Here is a 12,017-nt window from a genome sequence, read left to right as displayed (position 1 = left end):
TTGACAGATCGTGAAGACAATTCTCCCAGCAAATGTGCTTATGAAACAAGGTGAAGTGTTGCCACCATAATAACAACAACCCTTGGTAGGAGTTGTTGATATGGAAATAAGGTAGAAATCTTATTACATCGAATTAGTTTAAATCTATGTACATAGCTTAAAACCACTTGGTTTAATTTGCAGGTATGTACTATGTAAAATAAATATTTATGAGTATTCAAGTTTTTTATTTATAGATTTGTAGTACTGTTTAATGTTTGAATAATAATTGCTATATTCCTGTTGCTTCCTTACTCGAAGTGCTTTTCGTCGTCACTGTTGTATGTCTTAATCCATTATTCACTACATTGTTTTTGTTGGATTTATTGTATTTACTTGTATTTTTATTTGTATTAGTACTGGAATCTCGTCGTTGTCGACCATTGAGAATTTGTGCAACATCTGCCTTTTCGATGGTACCTTTAAATATAAGTGGATATGGCCATTCGTGACATATTGTTGGACCATTATAATCCCGCAATGCACTAATGAGAGCATCTAAACGTTGTACCTCAATAAGTTCATCATTGAAATCCTTCACATCGTCAATTAGTTGTGTGACATTCGATTCTAAAACCTAATTAAGAAATGGAAAATGTTAGTACTTACTAACATGTATATTGAAATTGCAGATTAGTTAAGTAGACTATGACAAAGTAAGTACTGTACAGAGTTGGGAAAAGTGCATTGTTTTTTTTTCATTGCACTGAGAGATACAGATGCAACTACTTTTAAAAATTTAATGGTTATTACAAAATTTTCAAAAGTATTGACACCTTATTAGAATATAACCATATCCCTGCTGTCAGTTCGAAAACGACCTATCTCAGAACTCGCTTTGAGAAGACCTTAATCTAGAACTTTTATTACATAGATTTTGAATTCGTACCGAAATCGGGTATTTTTGAAATAAATGTTGATATTTGTCATACGTCGACCATAGGGTGCTATCTACAAAGATTCTAAGGTAGAGTGTTCTTCAAACAAATTCTGATATTCGACGATTTTCAAAAGTTTAAAGTTTTGAAATGAGAGCCGTAATTCATAAGCCAGTCCGATCCAATACAACATTTGGGAATACCTTAGGGACCATCTTGAAATAGTTTTTGAATAATCTCGGCATTGTTTTTGGATAATTTTGATATATTTTTGGTACTATTTCGGTGCCATATCTTCGGATCAATTTGGTATCATTTGGTTCATCATCAGATCACTTCGAAACGATTTCGGTAAAAATAGCGAGTTAATTAATCACTATTTGGGGAGCAATTGGGGGCTGTTTCCAGACGTTCCCCGAATAATATCAGACTGTTTTCGAAATCATTTCGACAGAATTTCAGGATTGCCTAAGGGATAATTTCGGTATTATATTTTAAGGCTTTTGTTTGAAATGAGTACAGAATTGCTTTTTGTTATTACGAAACTATTTGGGACCATTTTAATATATTTCGGGACTGACTTCAGAACATTTCGAAATTATTTTTGGTTATTTTCAAGATTGCTTTTGGAATATTTTGGGGACTGTTCTCGAATCGTTTTGGTATAATTTTTTTTAGCTTTTCATATTTTAAGAATCAAAAAAGGTTGGAATGAAGATTTATAGAGGTTCCAAATTACATTTCAGGACTATCTGCAGAAATTTTCGTTACTGTTTTTAGTTATTTTAGTTAATTTCCAGGATTTTCGGAGCATATCAGGATTACCTTAGGGATCATTTCGGTATTGTTTTTGGTTTGTGTTGCGGATCAGTTCGACATTCATTATAAGACATTTCCAAGCATATTTCGGAACTTTCGCTCAATCAGTTCAGAATTATCTTCAGAGCATTTCGAAATTAGTTAATTTCGTGATTGCTTTCAGAATCATTCGGATAGTTCTTCAAGCTAATGGAATTTGTTTTGGGATCATATTTGGAGCATTTCAGGATCGCCTTAGGGATTCCTGTGTAATTAATTTGAAATTTTGCTCGGGATCAGCGTCTATTTCAGGTAATTTTGGAACTATTTTCAGAACGTATCGTAATTGTTTTTGATTGAGTTCGCAATTGCATTCAAAATCATTTGGACATTGTTCTCGGATGACTTCAGGATAGTTTCTTTGAGAAAAATATTGAAATTTAAATCATACTATATAAATGGTTAAACTTCTGAACTTTGGGTGGATTAAACACATGAATTTGGGTGTCAATTTCTTGAAAATCATAAAATATATATTCAATGTTGGACTAAGACATACACCAATTTCTTCCTCCGATTACTCTAAAAATTCAGTCAGATTATTATACATATGCTAGGGGTCTGCATTCTATAGTACATTTGTGCTCTCATTGCGTATGCCAAGGGGCGTTCACTATACGTTTTTGGAGACCCATGGCATATACATTCATGAATGGCACAAGCCTTTCGCCCAATCCGCAGACAGCTCCGTCCTAACGTGTTTTGCTACTTTAGTTGTAGGTTTACAGCTATTTACTTAAGTAGTGCTTCATGTTAATATAAAACGACTAGAAAGCACGTATAAAGTGTTAGATGATGAAATTGCAGGTGACAGTGGGTGTTGTTAAACAAGATGCATTAGATAGTAAATGATGAGCTTTGTTATGTTTGCTAGGTTTGTTTGTTGTCGAGAGTATAATTGGTGCAAGTTTTGTGCTGTTTGTTATTTATTTATATATTTTATTTTGTACATAATAAATCTACTCAATTAAGTGAGACCCTTTACAATATTGACATTGAGTACATGCTCTAATTGTTTAGTACACAAATCGTGCCATTTAATACTTCGCAGGAAATACCCGGTAGGAAATTTATTGATTTGGCACACATATAATCGGAAAATTTGCCGCTGTATTGCGATATTTATAGGAAATGAGGTCACATTTGCCCTGACTAGATGGTTATGTGCCCTCTCCATTTTCTCATTATCATTGTATATTAGTCTGTATGTAGTTTTGGAAAAGCAGGCGGTTCCACGCCCGCAAACCAGTGTAATTTTGCCAGCAGGCAGGATATGTGAACTCGTGGAGAGGGAAGGATGGATAGAAAGAAGAGAATGAGCAAGAGGAAGGGGAAAGAAAAGAAAAAGGAAAATGGGTGGGAAAGAAAAGGAAGGGAAGACAAATGATGGGGCGAGGATGCGCGGCAGAAAAGTATGCGGGTTAGGGAAAGACGGAAACCAAGACCTACTTAAAGAAAAGGATATAGAAAAAGGAAAGGATGGAGGAGTGGAAGATGATTTGAAAGGAAGCGATTGATATAAGCGAAAAGAGAGGGGAATGGAAGCGAAAGAGGATGAAGAAAGAGAGAGCATCTGGAAGTCCGAAAATGAGAAGGACGAGGATTAATCCCAAGGGAGAAGGCAATGAATAGAAGTGGAAAAATAAGGAAATTGTTCAAGACATTGGGGAAAAAGGAAAAAGAAGATGAGGAGAAAGTTAAAATTGAAAGGGAAAAACTTAGAAAAACTTAAAAACGGAGGACTACGAGGCAAATGGCTAGGGAAGCGGCGAGAGGAAGAACAAAAAGTAAAAGAAAAGTGGGAGTAAGTGCAATTGTAAACCCACTTAGGAAAACAAAATAAGGTAAATTAGGGCAAAAGTATTTCTATATAAGCCTAAACTGTACGCGAGGGTTGGCTAAGATAAGAAATCTGAAATGTGGGCATGCTATGCAGGCAACCAATATACATATGAACGGAAGAAGAAGAGGGACTTAGAGTGTGAAAGGAAGTGCGTTTAAAGAGGGAAGGTAGAAGGAGAGTGAAGGCGCCTGTAATGCTGTTATATAGCATTTTCAGGTTAAATGAGACTGTTTTCAAGTCAAATGAATTTTTTTCATTTCAAATGAAACTTTTTTCATATTTGTAACGTACTTTATAACGCTTTTTATCAAGTTTTTCTTTAAGACGACAACTATTTCTAATTAATCACATTCAAGGCAAAATTTTGCCAAATTTTCTTTGTGAATTTAAGCTGCAGTTAAGTTCAGCTTAGTTTAACCTTGCCTTTTGATCGCTAAAATTTTTTTAATAGATAAAGTAGCAGGGTTAAAGGCTAGGCAACTTATATACTACAGTTTAACCACCCACTGAAAATAAGCACCTATATTTTTTATTTGTATCTACTCCTCTTGTATATAAAGAACATTTTTCTTCTACATATACTTCGCTAATAACGTAGGAATAAAGCAACGTAGAGAACAAAGAGAAGGAACCAAAGACCATGGTGTGAGCGTATTTCCTATTCACTGTCTGACACCAACTAACACATCGGTTGAATCCTCTGTATTATGATTTGCTCTTTGACCAACGACTTACCAAACAACATAGAACGATAGCAAGGTATTGAGAGAAACATTAATTTTACCAAATATATAGTAGAGCATGTGGACTGTGGAGAGATCTTTTTTGACTATGCTGAAAAACATAACCGTAAAAAGTGATTTTCTACTCTGCGGCGCAATCACATTGCACTTCACTCGTTTGGGCCTTTGAAAACAAAAACAAATATTCCATTATTTTTCATTGTATATTGTATTTAAATGTAATACTTATATATACATTAGACATTAGATTAGTGAATTTATTAACCCATATCGCGCCTTTGATTTTTCGATAGGATTTGGGCTCAGGAAAAAAATTCCACTACGCATACCAAAAAAAATAATTTTCGAGCATGCGAAATTTCATTTTTTTTACTTTTTTTCGTCTTAAATTTTTAAGGTTTTTTCATGACCTATTAAACAAATTTTCATAAGTATACCCTGTCCGAGCCAAAAACGTCCGCTAAAAACGTTGGTATACATGAAAATTATACAATCAGATGATGGTTAAACTGTAGTATATAAGTTTCCTAGCGTTTAACCCTGCTACTTTATGTATTAAAAAATTTAAACGATCAAAAGGCAAGGTTAAACTAAGCTGACCTTAACTGCAGCTTAAATTCACAAAGAAAATTGGGCAAAAATTTTGCCTTGAATGTGGTTAATTAGAAATCGTTGTCGTCTTAAAGAAAAACTTGATAAACAGCGTTATAAAGTACGTTACAAATATATTGACAATTACCTTAGTAGTATGGTTTCATTTGACTTGAAAAAAGTTTCATTTGACATGAAAATGCTATATATAAATGACTTGTATTAATCTTTTAAATGCGAATGTGAAATGTATAAGTTTTCTCTTCGTTTTAAATTCGATTTTCGGACAACATACTTCCGGGTAATTTTGGGACTATTTTCGGCATCATAATAATAAGACCTTGGCGTAATATAAATTCGATTATCTTAAGCCGAGCTTCTCATCTAATTTGTGTTACGGTGCTTCTTAATTTCTTCCTACAAATTGGCAGGACTTGATGTACAAATTTTAAGCCAACTCTGAAGAGCACCTGTGAGGCAGTTGCATTTTGACTGAGAAATTTATCATGGCAAGAATGTGATCGGAGTATTTGCTTGAGCACTGCTTTGCGGCGATCATGTTTTAGACAAATTTTCTTGGGTATTTTGATGTAACTTGAGTAGGATACCATGGGTTACTAAGGTCCCCTGCACTAGTTCCGAACTAGCGGTTCGGAGGTAGTCATTAGAATTTAGTGCAAAATTAGTGCTTTGGGGGACTGTCTCCCATTTTCACTACACTACTAATATACCATGGCCACCTATAATTCGGTATTATTTCGGAATTGTTTCCGGATTACTTGGACTATTTCGGGATATTGTAATATTGTAGGATAATGGTGGAACTAATTTCAGATCTTGTTTGCATTGTTCTCGAGAATATTTCTGGATAATTTCGGAACTGCTTTTCAGAATATTGAAATACTGATTTTCGGGATGATTCGGGACGGTTTTGGGATGGTTTCTGAATAATTTATATAATATTTTAGACCCGTTCGCACAACTTTTGAATAAAGCTGGTACTGCCTTCGGGATAGTTTTGTGATTACTTTTGGAATCATTTTGGGACTACTTGGGGATTGCTTGTAGAAAATTGTGGGAAAGTTTCGGGATTGTGTTCCGGATAATTTCGTGGATATTTTGGAATGGTTTTCGGCATCATTTTGGTATCAATTTGGTACTATTTTACTTTTATTTTTGGTATATTTTTTGACTAGCTTTAGATCATTTAGAACAAATTTTGAATAATTTGAGGAATGTTTTCGCTATGGATACGGGAATATTTCCGAACAATTTGAAGAATATTTTCGGTATGATTTCTGTAATATTTTAGGAACACCATGACACCAGTATCAGATTTGGTTGGGATTCTTTTCGGGAATATTTTGGAACTTTCTTTCGGATAATTCCTAGACTATTTCGTGATTGTTTCTGGACTATGTCGGAGATATTTCGGGATTGTTTTCGGTACCATTTTTGATCCCTTCCCGGATCACTTCGGGAATCGCCTCTCGGCAATAATTTGGCAAACACTCCGGTGTATTTCTGCCATTAAAAGCTTATCAGTGAAAATTCATTTGCCTTGCAGATGTTCGGAGTCGGCATAAAACATGTAGGTTCCATCCGTCCAATTTGTAGGAAAAATTAAAAAAGGAGCACGACGCAAATCGGAAGAGAAGCTCGGCCTAAAATTAGGATAATTTTGTAATTAGATTTTTAATTTTTTAATAATTTAGGGAATATTTTCGAAATAGTTAAGGAAATATTTCGATATAACCTCTGGAAAGTTTTCGGCATCATTTAAATAATATCTTCAGATCATTCAGGTATAGCTTCGGGATAATTTTGGAATTGTGTTTAAGATCATCTTGGTACTATTGCGGTATTATTCGTCTCTTTTGTGAAAAGGTTAGTACAAACACATGTAAGTGTGAAGCTTTTTAACTAAGTAGGGAGAGGAAGAGGTAGTGCAAAAGGAAGTAGTAGAGTTGGGAAAGAAAATGAGCACTTTGAAGGTTTTGTTGTTGGAGTATGACTTTCGAAGCTTTTGGATTGACAAACAATAGTATATGTAACGTAACAAACTGTGCTTATATGGCATTGTTTCGTTTTCGGATTGTTATAATAAATAAAAGCAGTAATAACAGCAACAAAAGATAATAAACAACTACTATAACTTATATTTTGTGCATTTACCAAAAATTCAATATGCAAATTTATGACACATGGCAACATTTGACGTACACTTGTGCGAAGTTTTTCGATTGTGAGCAGATGACGCTGCATCAAATTAATTGACATTTCCGTTGTCATATTTTTCGTTTATATTTTGGCATAATATTATTATCTAGTTGACTAAATAATTGACCCATTGTTTGTATGAATGCTTCCAAGCGTTTATAGGCATGTAAATATGTATGTATGTATACATACTGCGGGTCAAATACTAAACGTATCACATACTATGCCATATGTACATATATTTGTTTAATGTTGTAGTAATTTGATATGATTGTATTGATTGTAACGAGTTGATTGTAACGAAAACATGACCAGAAGTTTGAGTATAATATCTTGTGAATTTATTTTTAGTGTACGTATATTTGTTATATACTTTTTTCTATTTCCAATATTTTTTGTGTTTTTAGTTATTATTTATTATTATTTGTGACTTCGTGTCATGCTAAGTCGTGTGTCAGCGCGAGACCTTTTTTTGTGGAATTTTATATCTGTTTTGATATCCTTAGATATGCGTTAATGACTTGCGTGGCATGTTTTTTCCAAATAGACCACGCATCACGCCACTGTGCGTCTACTAAATGCAGATTGGTATTCATTCATTTGTATTTACAGTGTTGTGCAATAAAATAGCAGCCCATAATTTTGATTGCGTAACGGAGTGGGGGCGTGGCGCTTCAGATGCGAGTTGTAAGGAAAAATACGATCAGGAAATCCAGCGACGATGGGTGGTTTCAGGGCAAAGTCCTGAGAGAACTTTAATGGCGGCCTATACGGACAGATCGTGCTTAAGTTGTTCTTATTGAAATATAGCGAGTGAACCAGGTATCTTTATACCTACCATAGAATATATGCTTCGCCACGCGATTGGGACGAAGTGAAAATAACAATATCCCTGCTAGAGAATAACAAAGCGGTGGATAACAATGGAATACTAGTCGACATGTTCAAACACGGAGGCGAATGTTGGTAAAGAGCAAGCATCAACTCCTAACCAATAGTCGCAATAGCGAATGTGCCCAGATTGGAATTTATTTGCCCATCCCAAAGAAAGGCGATCCGGTAAAACGCACTACCTTCCTCGTACCTGTCTGATTGATATCGCAAACAGGGTTCTATGAAGTATTTTGTCCGATATGCTGAAGCTTAAATTGAGCAAACTGTTTGGGCCTTTTACGGAGCGCCAAATTTGAAAGCAAACGAGGCTTCACACAAACCGACTCCCAGTCGTGCGATTGAACGAAGAGACGAAAAGTGCGGATTTTTCGAGGAACGAAGGCAGGATAAAGTTCGTGGTGTCATTAAAGAAATAGTGAAGAACGTTCAAAGGATAATCGTTTTAGCAAAAAGAGCTATTTTGCACTGAGTATGCAATCGAAATGTAAACCCCTTTTTGCCACTAAAAAAATTAGGTTATAAGTTTTTGATCAAACCTTCTATCGAGAGACAAGTTCTCCAGAAGATTTGCTGTTCTTCTCGTGATGTTAACGGCATGCATAGACTGCGGTTTAATGATGAGCTATATGTGCTTCACGAAGCTCAAAGCCTTTCCTGGGTAGGTTTTATGCAAACGGATGAAGGGGCTTCAGCTCAGAAATTATTCCTTTTGATGTTCGCATTTGGAAGCAGTTGGAAGCGGACTTGATATTCTTTTCCATTCTTAAGTACTGTGGTAATGCCTTCTTTACCTGTCTCACGATCCTTCCTAATGGTGTTGCAGTAATCTTTCATTAGGAAATCCGATTTGTCGTTCAGTCAGGCGATAGCGACTCCGAGATCGCGTGTTTCGCGAGATCATCGATTCGGCCTCATCCTTCATAAGACCCACGGATCGAATTCCGGAAACCCGTCCAAACTTCTCAACAAAAGCTACACCCTTTTCGGGAGAGCATAACATTGAGCGACAAGTAAACCGCACGACCTCATATAAGGGAGCAAAATTAGGAGATTAGAGAACTTGTAAAAGAACACAAACAAATTGGGGAAGAGCACCTCCAAAAGTGTAACCTGTATGCTGATGTTTGTGAGCTCTGGTCTAGAAATTCATAAATCATGACTAATAGTCTCCTTTTCTTCTTCCCCACATTTCCTTTAATACTGCCTTTTCCTTACTGAATCCTTAGACCCCCCTCTTTCAATGTCCCTATCTCTAGGTTTTACTGCATTTGCAGGAAAATTTATTTAAGACGGACACCCTCCTGTCAGTGTGTCTCGTGCAAAGTATGTTTGCATAGAATGAGGTGTTCTGTGCTAGATTTCAGCAAACGTCAATCTCCTCCTATTCGCCGTACGAAAAGGTCTATCTCTGGCTCACTTTCTGAAAAAAAAAATATATATATCTCAAATGTCAACCTAGGCAACATTTATTTATAGGTCGGTCCATAGCTAACTTCCCGGAAAAAAGGTTACCCCATAAAGGGATGCTGGGATTAAGTTACCTGTACTATAAGTGTCAACCTTAAATCAAATTTAGTAATTAGTTTCGGAAAAGCACCAAGATTACATTGGGAAATCATTGGATAATTTTAAATTAGAATGTCAAAATTTTCCGATGCTTTCCTTTTATAAGAACTTCTGACAATAATAACGTGTGATGTTCTGATATAGTCAGTGTCTCATGTTGCTATTTTATTGCACGTCATTGTATTTATATTATGTATCTTATATCACATTCGTTTGTAGGAGTCTCAGTGGGAATTTATTCTTTTTTTTCATTTATCAAAATTCTATGTTAGATGTCAACTTGTAGATAGAAACACTTTTCCAGTTTTATTCCACCAACCAACAGGTACACCCGTCGCGGTCATTAGTGTCAACATGATTGCATGACTTGCCAAGTTGCACCACACAAACACTCTCACATAGGCAAACACGTAAAATAATTTGCTTACGACGCAGTGTTTGTAAATGTTAAAAATGTTTTCGCGTTGTGTTTGTTATTCGTATACATGTTTGTATATACCCCGCTGCATGTATGTATGTGTAAGCAACCGGCAAAGCAAATTACACCTTGGCCTCTCTTAAGTCACATTCAACACTCTTTTCTTTATGGCTGGATTTTCCAACAAACCGATAAAAAACAGAATCACCCGCAAATCGAAAAGTCGTTATGAAAGCGCAATAGCTTTTAGTTGATGGACGCGTTCATAATAAAAAGCGAAAAATTATTTCACAGTATGACGCTTCTGAAATGCGCTTGGCGTCATCAAGCATTACCGCTTGTCACAGCGATTCTATCTATCCATCGGTAACAAAGTATTTTGAGCGACTGATGGGCTTTGGTTTAGCAGAGCTCTCAATGCTTTGGCTTTGGTTGATGTGCGGTGCAGCGCGATCGATTTTGCATTTTTTTATTATCTTTATTTGTTTTGTTTTCACACCCGTTTGTTCTTTCTTAAATCTGCTTTTGGTGTATTCATTTCACTTAGAATGACACTTTCGCTGTGCACTATACCGCTTAGGCAGTAAAAGCGTTTTTACATAAGAGCTTATAAGATTTCGAAATGGGAGTAGGTAAGCAAATCTCTATAGAGGGATGTGTAGAAGAGAAACGGGTGCTCCAGTGGATTCAGCAAACTTTGCTTATCGATGCGATTTAGGAAGTTCAAGGAACATGAAGTCTTTCCTCACCTGTACCTCCCAATTCAGTGTATGTCCCTCTCTTCAGCTGCCAAGCGCGAATGATGATAGGTATGTTTTCTGGGTAGGAGAATCTATTGTTGTTATTGTAATCGCTTATAACAATCGCAGAGAGTATTACCTCAGCATTAACCAGCTAATTTTACTACTACGAGCTCCCTATAGCCCACAAAGTCTGGTTGAATAATTCGCTTTAATTTGCACGGGGGACGACTAAATCCGCAACCCAGATGGTATATAAGGCTTCGAACAAGACTCGTCATACACAATTATTGGTCTAGGTCCAATAGGCTTAGTTAGAGATGTAACGATTTGTAAAAAGTGCTGCCAGGGAAAGGGAACAGTCCTGAAATGATCGCGGAAGCAATCACGAACCGTTTTTGCTTTCCAAAGGTAGACCTCAAAACTTGTGGAAAAAGTCCCAAAATTGTACCCTAATAAATTTTGAAATGATACCGAATGCAATGATGAAATAATCTCGAACAACCCCGAGACTAACTTAAAAAAGTCACGATATTATCGTTAAAATAATTATAAAATTTTCCGACGAATATTTCTAAATAGTCCTGAAATTAACCCGAAAAGTCTCCAACTGATCCCAAACCCCACAACAATCTCAAAATGAGATATGTGGGGCAAAACTGTACCGATAGAAAAACAATTAGCAGACGGTTCCAAATATTCTAAGAACAATGCTGAAATTATCAGGAAGAGGCTCACAATGTATCTAAAAATGATACCGAAATTATCACAAAGTCGTCCCGAATTGATACCAAAAGTTTTTCGGGATTATACACAAACAGTACCGAATCGATTTGGAAATTATTTTGTAATGATTCAAAAGTCGAATAATCTCGAAAAGACTCAGAGATAGTGCTAACATGGTGCTGACGTTATCCCTAAAAATCAATGTCCAAATGATTTGAAAACAATTCCGAAAAAATTCCAAAAGACGTGTGAAACCTTTCCAAAAAAATCTCGAAGTGATCCGTTAATCATCCCGAAAGGATCAGAGGATAGTCTTGCATTGATCCCGAAAAAGTCTTGAAATTACCCCGAAAAATGCCTAACTGATACCGAAATTTTTCCCTAAAAATCCCAAATTTCCAAAAACAAAAAATCGCCCAAATAATCCCGAAAATATTGCCGCAATGTTTCAGATGTGGCATAGCACAAAAACTCACGATCTGAACCTGAAAGAAAATCCGA

General features: G+C 35.9%; 1 protein-coding gene across 8 annotated transcripts; it reads right to left on the bottom strand.

Annotated features, from left to right (window-relative positions):
* Positions 1-206: 206 nt before the first annotated feature.
* On the bottom strand, positions 207-10,462 carry LOC137233623 (uncharacterized). Of its 8 annotated transcripts, none has more exons than XM_067756802.1 (3): positions 9,840-10,462; positions 7,128-7,638; positions 207-616 (listed from the first exon to the last, which is right to left on the bottom strand). In XM_067756802.1, the coding sequence occupies exons 2-3, from the start codon at positions 7,242-7,244 to the stop codon at positions 272-274; spliced, it is 462 nt and encodes a 153-aa protein (XP_067612903.1). In that variant the 5' UTR covers positions 7,245-7,638; positions 9,840-10,462; the 3' UTR covers positions 207-271. The 8 variants fall into 8 exon arrangements, with proteins under 8 accessions (XP_067612903.1, XP_067612904.1, XP_067612906.1 ...); XM_067756803.1 differs by having other exon boundaries at positions 7,128-7,743; positions 10,132-10,462; XM_067756805.1 differs by having other exon boundaries at positions 7,128-7,746; positions 10,240-10,462.
* Positions 10,463-12,017: the final 1,555 nt, after the last annotated feature.

Source organism: Eurosta solidaginis, chromosome 5 (genome assembly GCF_040869045.1).
Source record: "Eurosta solidaginis isolate ZX-2024a chromosome 5, ASM4086904v1, whole genome shotgun sequence".
NCBI lineage: Eukaryota > Metazoa > Arthropoda > Insecta > Diptera > Tephritidae > Eurosta > Eurosta solidaginis.
The sequence above is the reverse complement of the archived record's forward strand: the minus strand, read 5'-3'. Positions and strand labels throughout refer to the sequence as shown.

Coding starts and splice junctions, on each gene's coding strand:
- LOC137233623 (XM_067756802.1), bottom strand. CDS start 7,244: ATGACAACGGAAATGTCAATTAATTTGATGCAGCGTCATCTGCTCACA. Junction 617..7,127: donor ATTTGCATATTGAATTTTTG/GTAAATGCACAA, acceptor TTTCTTAATTAG/GTTTTAGAATCGAATGTCAC.